Source organism: Hyperolius riggenbachi, chromosome 3 (assembly GCF_040937935.1).
Source record: "Hyperolius riggenbachi isolate aHypRig1 chromosome 3, aHypRig1.pri, whole genome shotgun sequence".
In the NCBI taxonomy this organism is placed as follows: Eukaryota; Metazoa; Chordata; class Amphibia; order Anura; family Hyperoliidae; genus Hyperolius; species Hyperolius riggenbachi.
This window is the reverse complement of record NC_090648.1, coordinates 430,245,211-430,261,410: the sequence shown is the minus strand read 5'-3', so window position 1 is coordinate 430,261,410 and position 16,200 is coordinate 430,245,211. Positions and strand designations below refer to the sequence as shown.

The 16,200-nt window shown below is 49.3% G+C and overlaps 1 protein-coding gene across 1 annotated transcript in view; it reads right to left on the bottom strand.

Annotated features, from left to right (window-relative positions):
- Positions 1 to 16,200, bottom strand: part of OVCH1 (ovochymase 1) — a 237,084-nt gene that overhangs the window by 25,022 nt on the left and 195,862 nt on the right. Inside the window, exons 19-22 of the mRNA XM_068273718.1 lie at positions 15,615 to 15,754; positions 10,692 to 10,826; positions 6,662 to 6,697; positions 5,764 to 5,988 (exon numbers count right to left, since the gene is read on the bottom strand). Coding sequence (XP_068129819.1) covers positions 5,764 to 5,988; positions 6,662 to 6,697; positions 10,692 to 10,826; positions 15,615 to 15,754 — 536 coding nt within the window. The remainder of the gene's footprint in view (positions 1 to 5,763; positions 5,989 to 6,661; positions 6,698 to 10,691; positions 10,827 to 15,614; positions 15,755 to 16,200) is intronic.

Sequence of the window (16,200 nt, the reverse complement as noted above, 5' to 3'; positions counted from 1 at the left end):
TGCAGCCAGAAAGATTATGCAGGCATGTACACGCAGCAGAATTTTTTTTTTAGCGGCTGCTGCTAGCAGCGGCCTTAAAAATTCAGGAATCCACCTGGAGTCCAGGACCCGGTTGGTGGTGGCGGAGAAGGCAGTCAAGCGCCCTGCAGGCAGAGATGCTGTGTGTGGGGACTGACTTAGTCTTCGGGCAGGCAGTAGCCCTCCGGGATCCATGCCTTATTAATTTTGATAAAGGTGAGGTACTGAACACTTTTTTGACCTAGGCGACTTCTCTTCTCACTGACAATGCCTCCAGCTGCGCTGAAGGTCCTTTCTGACAGGATGCTTGAGGCAGGACAAGACAGAAGTTGGATGGCAAATTGTGACAGCTCTGGCCACAGGTCAAGCCTGCGCACCCAGTAGTCCAGGGTTTCTTCGCTGTTGTCTACATCCGCAGTTAAGGCCAGGTAATCTGGTCAAGGCAATGGTGGAGGGTGGATCCAGAAGGGCTAAGGCGAGGCGTTGGACTAAAGAGTGTCCGCATGTCCAACATCACCATGAGATCGCTAGAGCGTCCTTTCCTTGCCTGCGTGGACATTGTGCAAGTGCTGCATCCTTTCTGCCTTCTGGTAATTTGGTAACATCTCCGCCACTTTGTGCTTACACCGAGGATCTAGTAGCGTTGCCACCCAGTACAGGTCATTCCCCTTGAGTTATTTTTATACGGGGGTCCCTCAACAGGCTGGATAGCATGAAAGACGCCATCTGCACAAATTTGGATGCCGACGTACTATCCATCTCCTCTTGCTCTTCCTCAGTGATGTCAGGTAAGTTCTCCTCCCCCCCCCCCCAGCCATGAACAATACCAAGGGAAAAGTGAGCAGCACAAGCCCCCTGTGACGCCTGCTGCGGTTGTTCTTCCGCCTCCTCAAAAAAAAAACAAAAAAAAAAACAACACCTTCCTCATCTGACTCCTCTTCCCCACATGACTCTTCCTCCTCCTCCCCCTCCTCTGTGCTGCTGCAGGTGTTGAGGAAACATCGGGTTCTGCTGATTATTGTTCACACTCTTCCTCCTGTTCACGCTCCTCCACAGCTTGATCCACCACTCTACACATCGCACGCTCCAGGAAGAAAGCATATGGGATCAAGTCGCTGATGGCGACTTCACTGCGACTCACCAGGTTTGTCACCTCCTCAAACGGCTGCATGAGCCTGCAGGCTTTTCTCATGAGTATTCAGGACTTCGGCCAAAACAACCCTAGCTGCCCAAAACATGATGTTCCCCTGTAGTTGTACAGATACTGGTTGACTGATTTCTCCTGTTGTAGCAGGCGGTCAAACATGAGGAGTGTTGAATTCCAGTGAGTCGGCTATCGCAAATCAAGCACCTCACCGGCAAGTTGTTTCTCTGCTGAATATCGGCCAAACGTGCCATGGCCGTGTAGGACCTCCTGAAATGCCCACACACCATCCTGGACTGCTTCAGGACCTCCTGTAAGCCTGGGTACTTGCACACAAATCTTTGGAATTCTAGATTCAGCACATGTGCCATGCAGGGTACATGTGTAAACTTTCCCAAACGCAAAGCCGAAATGAGATTGCTTCCGTTGTCACACACCACGTTGCCGATCTCCAGTTGGTGTGGGGTCAGCCACTGATCCACCTGTTTGTTCAGAGCAGCCAAGAGCGCTGCTCCAGTGTGACTCTCAACTTTGAGGCAAGACATGTCCAAGATGGCATGACACCGTCGTACCTGGCATGCAGGATAGACCCTGAGGAGATGGAGTTGTGTAGCTGGAGAGGAGATCGCAGAACCAGTAGAAAGCATTGCCACTCAGCCAAGGAGGAGGAGGACGACGACAGTAAAGAGAATGTAAAAGGAGGAGTAGGAGGAGAAGGAGAGGAGGTGGCAGCAGGCCTGCCTGCAAGCCGTGGAGGTGTCACAACTAGGTCCACTGCACAGCCACGCACTCCCTGCTTGCCAGTGGTCACCTGGTTGATCCAATGTGCTGTATAAGTAATGTACCTGCCCTGACCTTGCTTTGCATACCAGGCATCCATGGTCAGATGGACCCTTGACCCAACGCTGTGTGCCAGAGATGACACCACTTGCCTTTCAACTTCATGGTACAGTTTGGGTATCGCCTTTTTTGAGAAATTGCGGCCTGGTATCTTCCACTGCGGTGTCCCAATCGCAACAAATTTCCGGAAGGCCTCAGAGTCCGCCAGCTTGTATGGTAGCAGCTGGCGAGCTAACAGTTCCGCCAAGCCAGCTGTCAGACACCGGGCAAGGGGGTGACTGGCAGACATTGGCTTCTTCCGCTCAAAGATTTCCTTCACGGACACCTGGCTGCTGTGCGCAGGTGAGAGGTGTAGTGGAGGGTGGTGGCTGTGAAGGTGCAAGGGAGAAAGCGGCTGAAGATAATGCACCTGAAGGAGGAAGAGGAGAAGGAGGGTGGCTTTGCTTTTGTGTGCTGCTTTTGCTCAGTTGGTCTTCCCTTTGCTGTTTGTGCTTTTTCGTTATGTGCCTTTGTAAGGCAGTTGTCCCTACGCGGGTCTTGGTCTTTCCACGGCTCAATTTTTAGTGGCAGAGAGTACAGATGGCTCTGCTCTCTTTTGAGGCAGACACACAAAAAAATGTCCACACTGCTGAGCCCTGGGATGATGGCACTTTGGTGGTGGCATCAGCAGCTGACGTTGAAGGGCATGTCGGCTGGCTGTCCGTAGGTGGCGATACATGCCGCCGGACACTGCCACGAGCTGTTTCTGACAATGAGCTCCCCCTGCTTCTTTAAGCAACTTGTCTACTCCTACTCCTCTCTGACTCCCCCTCTGAACTTTCCCCCTGGTCATCATGTCTATTAGGATCCCACGTGACATCCATGCCAGTATCATCATCGACATCATAATCATCCTCCACAGCTTCGCTTGTATCAGACACCTCATAAACTGCGCTAACAGCAGGTACTTAATCATCCTCCTCACACCTTACGTCCATAGTGACGCTTAATTCAGACATGAGGTGGTGTAACTTGCTTAGCTCCTTCATCTGGTTGTAACAATAATGGCTGTGAATCAGTTTATTCCCCACCAAATAAACTCCTGAGAAGTGTCAAATGGAGTGGATGTGGTGCTTGTAGCAGCGCTGGTGGCTGCGGAAGATGAGGTGTTCTGTGTTAAATAGTCAACTACATCCTGACAATCTTGGGAGTTGATGGCACGTGCCTTCTGAGCACTGTACTTTGGTCCAGGGTCGCATGAAATCACGTCAGCACGACCTCAAACAGACCTGCCGGGTGGCCTGCCTCTGTTTTGTCCATATTGGGGGGGGGGGGGGGGAATAAATTGAAAGGTATGCACTGAGTTGACTAATACAATGTGCAGTCACACAGGTGAAGTGAAAAGGTATGCAGTGACTGGAATTACAATACAACGTGCAGCTGTCACACAGGTGAAGTTCACAGGTATGCATGCACTGGTATATAAAACTGCATGCTGTCACACAGGTGCAGTGAAAGGTATGCACGGACTGGTATTACAATACAATGTGCAGCTGTCACACACACAGGTGCAGTTCAAAGGTATGCACGGACTGGTATATAAAACAGCAAGCGGTCGGTCACACAGGGCCAGTGAACAGGTATGCAGTGACTGGTATATCAAACTGTGTGCTGTCACACAGGTGCAGTGAACAGGTATGCACGGACTGGTATTACAATACAATGTGCAGCTGTCACACAGGTACAGTGAACAGGTATGCAGTGACTGGTATATAAAACTGCGTGCTGTTACACAGGTGCAGTGAAAGTTATGCACGGACTGGTATTACAAATTTGCAGCTGTCACACACACAGGTGCAGTGAAAAGGTAGTCACTGAATATGCTGGGCCTGGCACAGTATAGCAATTAGCAAGGGCCAGCTGCGACAGACAGGGCTGTATATGCAAGTGTCAGTGGGCCACACACAAAAAAAATTCCTCACAAGAACATTAGCTCTCAAAAGAGCTGTTTTTTAGCAATATATATCAGCAAGGAGCAAGCCAACAAGCCTAACAAGAGCCTAACTAAGCTTTCCCTATCGCTGCAGCAACCTCTCTCCCTTCTCTCTCTAATAGCCACAGCAGACAGAGTGAGAAAATGGCTGACGCTGCTGCCTTTTATAAAAGTGGGAGAGGGGGCTCCAGGAGGGAGTGCAGCCTGATTGGCTGCCATGTGTCTGCTGACTGATGTAGAGGTTCAAAGTTTAGCCCAATGATGCAGTATAGGGGGCGGGTCAAACTCGCATAAAGTTCGCATTAGTTCGCTGACCCGCGATGTTAGCGTGAATAAGTTCGCATGCAAACCATTCAGGCCATCTCTACTTGTAAGTCGACGGCAACTGCGTCTGCGCAGCCCTGGCCACGTGTATCCTTCGCGTTACTGTCCGCTACCATAAAGGCTGCCATATTTAATTTCCTTTAAAACAATACCAGTTGCCTGGCATCCTGCTGATCTTTCATGCATCAGTAGTGTCCAGCACACACCTGAACCAAGCATGCGACAAGCACAGTCAAACTTCAGTCATTATTTGACCCGCATACTCTTTCAGGGTCTACGGCAAAAAGTATTAGAGGCAGAGGATCAGGAGGACTATAATCTGAAAAACAGAACATTTTATCACATTTCTTCCATCAACTACAGTTTAAATTTTATTAGGAGTCGAAGTTTGTGCATTTTTGTACAACTCCGACTTCAGGTACACAAAAATTACTCCGACTAAAGGTGGCCATACACTGGTCAATTTGCCATCAGATTCGACCAAAAGATAGATCCCTCTCTGATCGAATCTGATCAGAGAGGGATCGTATGGCCATCTGATCAGAGAGGGATCGTATGGCCACCTTACTGCAAACAGATTGTAAATCGATTTCAGTCTAAAACCGATCACAATCTGTGGAGCTGCCGCCGCCCCCCCTCATACACTACCTGTTCCGGCCGGCGCGAGTCCCCTGGTCCACCGCTGTCTTCTTCTCCACCTGGTCCCGGCATCTTCTTTGCATCGGCTCCCGGCTGGCATCTTCTCCCATCACCGTCCGCATCACACATCCGACATTTGCGTATAACTTTCTGTCACTCCAGCGACAGTTCAAATAGAGCGCCCTCTTTGTACTTCCGCTGTCACTGCAGTGACACAGGAAGTTATACATTGATGCCGTGATGCGGAGGGTGATGGGAGAAGATGCCAGCCAGGAGCCGTGAGGTGACACTGGTGACTCGCGCCGGCGGAGCAGGTAATGCATCTCCGCTGTTTTGCGTCGGTCGTCGGGCATTCGAAGGCCGCTATTGACGCACTCCCGACCCGAGAAAAATCTTCCACACAGATGGATCGACGGGAGTCGACGGGAACGATGGATTTCGGACGGAAATCCATCATTCTGTCAGCAGTGTGTGCGGCGATTTCACGGCCGTTTCGATCACTGTGATCAAAACGGCCGTATTTCGGAGGGAAAATCATTAGGTGTATGGGCCCTTTAGAAGTTAATATGGCAGCCTCCATATCCTTCTCACTTCAGGTGTCCATCAAAGCAGCACACTATTGCCTTGCTTGCTAATCATCTCCTGCCACACAGCACAATGTCCTCACTCTTCTCCTTATAGAATGTGTCAGTACTGGCAATTACTGAATGGGATTCCAGTGGAAAACATTTGTAGCAAACATGAAGGTGGACTCTGCTGAGTGAAACTCCCATCTTTGGACACAATGTTTACTGTATTGTGTTTCACAAGCCCTTAAAGCACCCACCTAATAGCCGTGTTGCATTATCAGCTCCATCATAAACACTCAGAGTGTCCCAAGTACAGTTCGGAGAGTCTTCCAAGGCCAGATCTATGATGAGAAGCTGCAGCCGGTTTCCAGAGGGGCAAGACAGAGACCACCAACAATCCAGTCCATTCAGATAGGTCATGGGGTAGCCGGGTGAGCTCAGTTCACCGTATCCGGCTTTAAGAAACTCTAGACCGGAGCAACCTGGAGAAATGAATGGCTAAAACTATTAGAGACTGGTGGATGAGGCCAGTGAACCATGGGTATATTTAAAGGAAAAATTCTTCTTCACAAAACATCGAAACAAATTAAACCCTGTGCTAGTTTGGCATACTTCGCAATACACAAATACATTTCAAAGGTACATAGCATAGGGGGTGGAGTCAGGGCCGGTGCTTCCATAGAGGCAAGGGGCAATTTCCCCATGGCCTTAGAGCCTGTAGGGGCTCCACAAGGTTTCTCCCTCCTCCTTTCCAGCTATGGTGACCCTATGCATGCCTGCAGGGAGGGAGGAAGAGAGGTCCGGGTAAAAAAGGAGGAGAATAATCAGTACCCAAACAATGTTTTTGAGGACCTATGATGGACATCTAATTATATTCCAACCAGGGGGTAGGGGAAGGGGAACAATGGGACCTGGCAGCCAGCTTGGGAGCCCTGGTGGATGTTTTCGCTGGGGGGGGGGGGGGGGCACCCCAAGTTACTTTGCATTGTGGCCCCACTGTAACTAGAACTGGCCCTGGGTGGAGTTGTAATATTTTTATTTATTAATGTTATAAATGCTCATTAAGGGCACCTTAACAAAATATAAAATTGCAATCCTAAGGTTTAGCTCTAATGATGAAGGAAGGGCTCAGGTCCCTTTAGCAAACTGACTTACCATCAACAGTCTGGTTAACACCCCCCTCTTCCAAATCTAAAAAACAAAAGTGTGTTAGTTCTACTATGGCCACGTTACAATGCTACATTCATAAAAAGGGCTTTCTGACCTACATCTGAGGTACTACTGCAATGTGGTCATTTGTCTACCATTTTCCTTATCTCTGTCTCGTAATCTAAGGGTGTGTGCGCACACACACACACACACACACACACACACACACACACACACGTGTTGCCAGGATCATGAGAGATCCGAGGCACCAATGGGCACTCAGCAAAAGAAAATGTGCGCCGCAGCAAAAAATGGGTGCGGCCTAGCAGTTAGAAGTGGGCGTGGTCATGGGTGGAGCTAAATGTACATGAACCTAGCAGCAGTGTAATAACATTTTCATAGCGCTTTTCTCCCATAGGACTCAAAGCTCTTTAACTTAAGAGCTAGGTAGGTAGGTGCTGCTGGCCTGGGACTGGGTGGGCTTGATAGGTTAAGCTGGGACTGGGTGGGAACAGAGGGCTCTGCTTGGTGGGGTGTGATGGTAACACTGGCCCCTGTCCCCATCTGTAATTTCCTCCTACCTGGGCGCTGTGTGCAGTGCTCTACTCCATCTCTCGTGGCCTGGCTGCTGAGACCGAGCATACATATTGCCTCCTCTTCAGCTCCGCCTCTAGCACGTTGCTGTCTATCTGTGAAGACGCACATAAACGGCGGCATGCTGGAGGCAGAGCTAGGGAGAAGGTAGCATTTATGCAGCAGTGGCAGGGGCTAAATGGGCAGGTCAGAGAAGGGCGGGAAGAGAAGCATGTGGCCAGAGTCCCGCTGTCATTTGCGGGAGGGAAAACGTCCGGGGCACTGCCGTTGCCAGCGTCAGGAACCTGCCCCGTGGCACGCCTGCAGATACGGTTCCCGACTGCAGGTTTGACCAGATCGAGAGGGAAGCAGCCTTATTCAAGCTACAACAAGGCTGTCGCCCCTCAAAGCACTTCTCACTGCCACCACTAGCTGCTGCTAGACACTTCCACGATTCCCACTCTGCTGTCGAGTGATCTACACGAAGTTCGCGTTTTCGTATTTGGGTCAGCTTTGCGCTTAGGCTAAACACGGGAACGCCACCCACACAATACAATCGTACAGTAGCAAGGCACAATCAGGCACTGAACTTGTAACGTAAATTACACTGCAGTCTCTTTCTAGGCTATGAGCGTTGGCTTAGTACAGCAGAAGTCAAACTTATTAAATAAATATTTAATATTCCAAAAAGTGGAACAGTGCAGACAAGAATATATACAAAAAGATTTACAAAACAAAGTAAAAATCACAACGATACACAATAAGACAGTTTGCATAAAAAAATAAATGGGGACAAACGTTACCAATACGAGGTCTGAACGATGTTTGCGGGAGAACGCAGTTCTGGTCAGGAACCAGGATCGTCCTAGCGTCGTTGCTATCTCCAGAGAACTACAAGTTGTGACTATCCTAGCTGAGGTTTTATAGCCAGATTTGTGGCCCTGGGCAACTCAAATGTCCAGATCCAGGAATAATCCAATTTCCTCAGGTGTGACAGCACATCCTTGCTGGCTATGATGTGCAACTTCAAAGCTTTCCTGTCCCACCTTGAACTTTGCAAAGACTTCCCATCTCCCCATAGATCTAATTTACACAGGTCAAATTGTAGTTTAGCACACACATCAAAAAGACTTTATGAGTAAGGCTCCCTGGCTTCTTCAACATTCCAGCAGGCTGTCATATGTAAATTCCGGGCTTCTGTGCATCAATGCCCACTGCAGCCAGTCCAGGTGACAATAGTACACATCTGAGACAGTATTTCACAGCAGATCAAAGGTGGGGACATGACTGGCTAGTGCCTAATTAGCCATCTCCTAATTAGAGGCTAGGTAGATAGTCCCTAATTGAATGTCTGGGTTCCTTGGCCTAATAAGCCATTTCCTGGCCAGAGGCTAGCAACCCAATTTAGCAGTTCCTGCTCCTACTATTCACAAGAGTTTACCTGTATAGGCTTCAAAGTGGGTGGATAATTGTCTATTCAATGTAACTGGTCTATTCAATGCAGACAATGACAGCTTCCTTGAAGCCAGCTGCCAGAGTGGCTGCTTAAAGTGAACCTCCGGACTAAAAATTTACTCGGCAGCACTGAAAAGGCTTGGCGTTTCTTTAACAGTTTCACAGCATCAGAACTTTGTTTTTTTACCAAAGCATTAATTTTTAGCTGCATTTTTAGCTAAACTCCACCCATCAAAGAAAAAAATCCTGGGCTTTTTTTCCCTAATGCTGTGCATTGCATGATAGGGATTTCCTATTTTGGTATTCACGTTGCCTAGCAACTGGGAGAGGTGCTCAGGACACAGGACAGTTGAAACTGTGTCTCATGCTCCCTGTCACCTCCTTTCAACCAAAAAGATGGCTGCCATCATGAAATCAAACGTTTTCCTGTTTTAAAACAGTGTGGGTAAGAGATTATATTACCTATCTATTTTAATTAACATAACTAATGTAACTTAATGACAGTATGTTTGTTTAGGCTGGAGTTCCTGTTTAACATACATACACATCTGAAAGACGCACAGCAGATAGAAAAATGAAAAATATGGCTTCCACGCGATACAATATGACTTATGTTCTGCATATTACCGTACATCATAACCACATAGATCCTCACAGCCAGCCCAAACAAACATGTTCGGGGCACCATGGCAACAGATCCGGGGGCGGTGCCTTGGACCTTACCCCCTAGCGAAGAGCATGCAGACTGTCAATTACAGTGATTGGGAGTCAGTTGATCCCAATCCCTCGGGCAATGGTTCCGGGGCAAGTGTTTTGCAGATGCGTCACTAGGGTCAAAGTTGACTTAGCTACGCTCTACAGTAATTACTACAATGCTGGCCATGGTCTAACCAACTCTCATACACAGGGACCAACCTGCTGCCTGATCATCACTGGCTGACTTTAGTCTGTTGGACAATAATCAGGCACGTGTACGCCAGGGCCGGCCCTAGACTTTTTGCCGCCTGAGGCAAATTTTTTAAAAATTGCCACCGCCGCCCCTCCCCCCCCCCCTCGGTGGGGGGGCGCGCTCTGGGGTGCCGCCGAGCTGGAGGGGTAGCTGGCAGGACGGGGGTATTGGGCCAGCGGCGGGGAGGGGGGTCGGACCCCCCCTCCCTCGCCTGGGTCCCCCGTCCTCCGCTCCCCTCCAGCCTAAATAGACGCAGCCGTATGTGTAAGAGGAACGGGCGGGGAGGACACTCACCTCTTCCCAGCATGCGCTCCACTGACATCACTTCCTGCAGCGTTGCAGGAAGTGATGTCAGTGGAGCGCACGCTGGATCGAGGAAGAGGTGAGTCCTCCCCGCCCGTGCCTCTTACACATACGGCTGCGTCTATTTAGGCTGGAGGGGAGCGGAGGACGGGGGACCCAGGCGAGGGAGGGGGGGTCCGACCCCCCTCCCCGCCGCTGGCCCAATACCCCCGTCCTGCCAGCTACCCCTCCAGCTCGGCGGGCCGGCTCCCTGCACCCACGGATGGGCGGGTGCCGCCCCTGGAAATTTGCCGCCTGAGGCAAAAGTTTCACCCCGCCTCATGAGCGGGCCGGCCCTGGTGTACGCACACAAACAACTAGATGAGCGACTGATAACAGTCACCTTGCCTGATCCAATCGTTGGATCTACTCACACAATTGTTGAGTTGATGTCATGCAGTTGGTTGTTTGCATACAAGTCCTTTGAACGACTTGTGCTGGTTTTTAATGTGGCCATATCACGCAGTCAGTCATTCCACTTGCGTGCACAGTATGTAAATGAGTTGGTCGTTTAAACGCGTGGATGTAAAGTGCGGTTGGTCAGTGGTTGTTGGGCGTGTGTATACGTGCCCTGAAACGGGTGTCTGCTGAAATTTGATCAAAGTCAAATACTGCACGGTGATAAAACATGCTGCTCTCCAACTGATTTCGGACTACAGAGCTGTAAATCATTGGGCAGCACTGAGCTGCTATGGAGTAGTGAATATCCATGGTTACCTGGCTGCAGCTTCCAGGTGGAGTATCTTAGTGTAAACCCTTCTGCCGTCCCATTGGAATTACTTGTGAAGATTAAAGTCATTTCCGAGCCTCTCATCTTCAAGGCATGGCGGGAGACATTTCCACACAGCGAGCCTGGAAGAGGCAAATGTTTCTAGGGAGAGATTCTTCTGGCTTTCAATACAAAATAACAGAAGGACAAAACTGACAGTATGCAGAAGGTACAGAAGACAGGATTTTATTTTTTACAGATAAGATTTTCTACAGCTAGCCATTAAAACGTTCTTACTCTTGGATAAATCACAGAAGAGCTGGAACACAGGGGTGTAACAATAGACCCTGCAAGGGATGCAGCCGCAGAGGGGTCCAGAAGCCTCAGGGGGCCCGTGGGGGGAGAAGTTTCTTTTCCCTGTTTTGAGAGACTGACAACTAAGGGGACTGAGAGAAAAAGCTCTCTGCACAATTGTTCTAATGACTGCATCTGATAAGGAATCATCCAAAGATTTGTAGACAGTCCCTATTCATTGTGCAGCAGTCTTTTGCATACACCGCCCAGCCTCCAACCTCTCTACCCCTCCCCCCAAATGCTTTGTACTGTAGTGATGCTGGAGGAGTCTGAAGAGCCTATTCTGCTCCATCAGAGATGATGAGTGTAATAAGCTGAGCAGAGGCATAACTAGAAATCACTGCCCCCCCCCTGCAAAAGTTTGGATGGGGCCCCGTCCCCCTACACACTGACTAGGGGCCGTCTACAAATCTTTGTCTACAAAACTTTGTATGATTCATTATCAGTGGCTGAGCAGATGCAGTCATTACAATAATTGTGTGTAGGATTCATTATCAGTGGCTGAGCAGAAAGCTTTTTCTCTCATTGCCCTTAGTTGTCACTCTCAGTACAGGGCCCCCTCTGGCTTCTGGGCACCCCTGCAGCTGCAGCCCTTGCAGGGTCTATTGTTACGCCCCTGAAGCTGAGGCTGGGAGCACAATTGTCTGTTGGTTTTCTAGATGCAATTTCTGCAGATCATGTGTGTCTGTATGTGTAAAAACATGAAACAAATGTAATTGATAGAGAAAATGCATGCAGTGCTTTACTGCTGTCTGTTTTATCTGCATGGGGAAAACACATTCAAGTGTGCACTATCCAATTGATACAGGCTAACCAGCAAGCTTATGGTGAACCAGAACTCATTGGAGTGTGCTTCTAAGGACGACAATGGTCAATTTGCATATATCCAGATGCACTGGGAGACATCTCAGAGCTCACTCCACCCTGAATTATCACAAATACTTTCTGTTTTAACCTGCCTGGCGTTCTATTAAGATCGCCAGGCAGGCTGCGGGAGGGTTTTTTTTTAATAAAAAAAAAACTATTTCATGCAGCCAACTGAAAGTTGGCTGCATGAAAGCCCACTAGAGGGCGCTCCGGAGGCGTTCTTCCGATCGCCTCCGGCGCCCAGAATAAACAAGGAAGGCCGCAATGAGCGGCCTTCCTTGTTTTGCTTACATCGTCGCCATAGCGACGAGCGGAGTGACGTCATCGACGTCAGCCGACGTCCTAACGTCAGCCGCCTCCGATCCAGCCCTTAGCGCTGGCCGGAACTTTTTGTTCCGGCTACGCTGGGCTCAGGCGGCTGGGGGGACCCTCTTTCGCCGCTGCTCGCGGCGGATCGCCGCAGAGCGGCGGCGATCAGGCAGCACACGCGGCTGGCAAAGTGCCGGCTGCGTGTGCTGCTTTTTATTTCAGCCAAATCGGCCCAGCAGGGCCTGAGCGGCAGGCTCCGGCGGTACTGGACGAGCTGAGCTCGTCCAGACCGCCCAGCAGGTTAAGAAAGCAAACTTTTGCTATCCAATTAAATAACATTGGTTCTCAGTTTACCTGTGCAGAAAGGGGGGGCTTCCAAAGTTTCGCAGGGGGCCCTGCGATTTGTAGTTTCGTCCCTGCTTGATCAGTCTTACTTTTATTACTGCCAGTTGGGGGAAGTTCCATTCTTCCAATAAAAACTTACGGGCAGTATGGTGGCTACTTTAAGTGGTTAGCAAAGCCCCATCTACTATGGAGTCCGTAAGCTCTCAATGTAGTCAGATGGGTTTAAAGGATGCCTGAAGTGAGGGGGATATGGTTGCTGCCATATTTATTTCCTTTTTAAAGAATACCAGTTGCCTGGCATCCTGATGATCTTTCATGTATTAGGCCTGGTGCACACCAAAAACCGCTAGCAGATCCGCAAAATGCTAGCAGATTTTGAAACGCTTTTTCTTTTTCTGTAGCGTTTCAGCTAGCATTTTGCGGTTTTGTGAAGCGTTTTTGGTGTAGTAGATTTCATGTATTGTTACAGTAAAGCTGTTAATGAACAGCTACTGTAACAGAAAACGCCTGGCAAACCGCTCTGAACTGCCGTTTTTCAGAGCGGTTTGCGTTTTTCCTATACTTAACATTGAGGCAGAAACGCCTCCGCAATCCAAAATCTGCAGCAGCCCGGGAGTATGCGTTTCTGCAAAACGCCTCTCGCTCTGGTGTGCACCAGCCCATTGAAATACATTACCCAAGCGGATCCGCACCCGCAAGCGGATCGCAAACCGCAGCCGAACCGCTCTGGTGTGCACTAGGCCTCAGTGTCTGAATTACACACCTGAAACAAGCATGTGGCAAATCCAGTCAAACCCAAGGCGACTTGACATGGTGAGATAAGTGTGTGTATGTGCAGTGCAACACATTAATAACCAGGCTGTTTTACTGGCTTTATTTTGCTGCCTGAAAGAGTTAATTTTTAGGCATGAAAGTGACAGCTTGGTAGCTTGTCAGGAATATAGTAGACATCACTGATACGCAAAGTACAGCCATAAAAATGTTCTTGGCAGAATACAGTACAACTGACAGCAGAAGGAGATAGGAGAAGGTCAAAAGTTAATGTATTTTCACTCAGGGACACGTAATAGGGTGCCACTGAGCAGAGGCAAAAAAACCCAAAACCATTCAATCTACTGTGCAAATGGTTAAATATAAAATAAAACCATGAACTAGCATAGGGGTGCCCAATAGGTCGATCGCGATCTACCAGTAGATCGCGACCACCTATTTGGTAGATCGCGGCCTCTTGGCCGTGTCCCATCATATTTTGCAGCCGGCAGCTTTCCCATCAAATTCTGCTGCCGGCCGCTGGCCAATAGGAAGCGGGGAGGAGAGAGGAGGCGCGGCTGAAGAGGCAAGGGGCGGTTCTGCCATGACGCGACGTCATGGCTGGGGGCGGCGCTGGGCACAACACACACGCACACTCGCACACCTCATTCAATTATGCTGTCAGCCGCAGCGCTCTGGGAGGGGAGACCAGACATCGCTGCTGGAGGAAGGTAAGTGATTAAGCACCCAAGCACCCATCCCTACCTACCTATGCTAAAAGCACCTATCCCTACCTACCTATGCTAAAAGCACCCATCCCTACCTACCTATGCTAAAAGCACCCATCCCTACCTACCTATGCTAAAAGTACTCATCCCTACCTACCTATGCTAAAAGCACCCACCCCTAAGTACCTATTGCTAAAAGCACCCATCCCTACCTACCTATGCTAAAAGCACCTATCCCTACCTACCTATGCTAAAAGCACCCATCCCTACCTACCTATGCTAAAAGCACCCATCCCTACCTACCTATGCTAAAAGCACTCATCCCTACCTACCTATGCTAAAAGCACCCACCCCTAAGTACCTATTGCTAAAAGCACCCATCCCTACCTACCTATGCTAAAAGCACCCGTCCCTACCTACCTATGCTAAAAGCACCCATCACTACCTACCTATGCTAAAGGGACCCATCCCCACCTACCTATGCTAAAGGCACCCATCCCCACCTACCTATGCTAAAGGCACCCATCCCCACCTACCTATGCTAAAAGCACCTATCCCTACCTACCTATGCTAAAAGCACCCATCCCTACCTACCTATGCTAAAAGCACCCATCCCTACCTACCTATGCTAAAAGCACCCGTCCCTACCTACCTATGCTAAAAGCACCCATCCCTACCTACCGATGCTAAAAGCACCCATCACTACCTACCTATGCTAAAGGCACCTATCCCTACCTACCTATGCTAAAGGCACCTGTACCCAGCTACCTATGCTGAAGGGACCTGTACCCAGCTACCTATGCTGAAGGCACCTGCACCCAGCTACCTATGCTGAAGGCACCTGTACCCAGCTACCTATGCTGAAGGGACCTGTACCCAGCTACCTATGCTGAAGGGACCTGTACTCAGCTACCTACGCTGAAGGCACCTGTACCCAGCTACCTACGCTGAAGGCACCTGTACCCAGCTACCTACGCTGAAGGGACCTGTACCCAGCTACCTACGCTGAAGAGACCTGTACCCAGCTACCTACGCTGAAGGGACCTGTACCCAGCTACCTATGCTGAAGGGACCTGTACCCAGCTACCTATGCTGAAGGGACCTGTACCCAGCTACCTATGCTGAAGGGACCTATACTTACGGTAGCTACCTATACTGGAGGCACTTGTACCTGGGGGCTGTTCATGACTGGGGGGTAGATCTCCTGGACTTGGCAAATTTTAAAGTAGAGAATATCAGCAGGACAGCCAGGCAATGTGCATTGTTTAAAAGGAAATAAATATGGCAGCCTCCATATCCCTCTGGGCTAGTGCAAAGTGGTCAGTTGCATTGGGGCTGTTCACAGTACTGCATTGTAATAGATTGTGTTACCATAACTCACTGCCTGCAGGCTTTGTATTATGTCCAGTCTCCATTGCAGTTCACACTCATAATGTGTCCCTTATGCAGTGGACCACTATGAATCCAGCCTCTCACTTCAGCTGACCTTTAAAAAAGATTCTATGGTGGGATTCTCTCCACCTCGTTGCACACAGATGCTATTCCCAGTGTAAGGGTAGAAGTCTAATTGTGAATTACTTAAGAGAGTTCTGTGCTCGCCAATGCCCTCATACACCAGCAGAACATCCTCGCATCCAGGCTGCTCCATTCTGAGGCTGAGATGATCGATATCCAATCGCACCACACTTCCCAGGGGGCCGATTATCCTCCACACACACCTGCAAACGAAGAAGTGAATGATTGGCTTGAAGGAGGGAATCTGATTTTCTGCCTGCAAACTCCTAATTCTCATCGGCCTCTGATGTGGCTCACACACCCGACATACTGCATATCAGAAAGTGGACATAACTAAATTTAGCTATATTTCTGTATCTACCTGTATCCAGCCCCCCACCCAAAATACCCCACACCTCCCACCGGACTCTCTGGTCTATAAGTAATTACCACGCTGCAGATCATGTCCTCACTCTCTAACCCCGCCCCCCCCTCTCCCAAACACCTCCACCATAAGCTGCCTTTACAATTCCCCCACAGCTCTCAGTGATGGGCAAATGTGCCCATTTTAGCTTCACTTGCATTTTTGCTAAATTTTCTATATTTTCGCAAGTATGAGACTTTTAGCAAAACATTACTAATAATAATAATAATAATAATAATGGCAGTA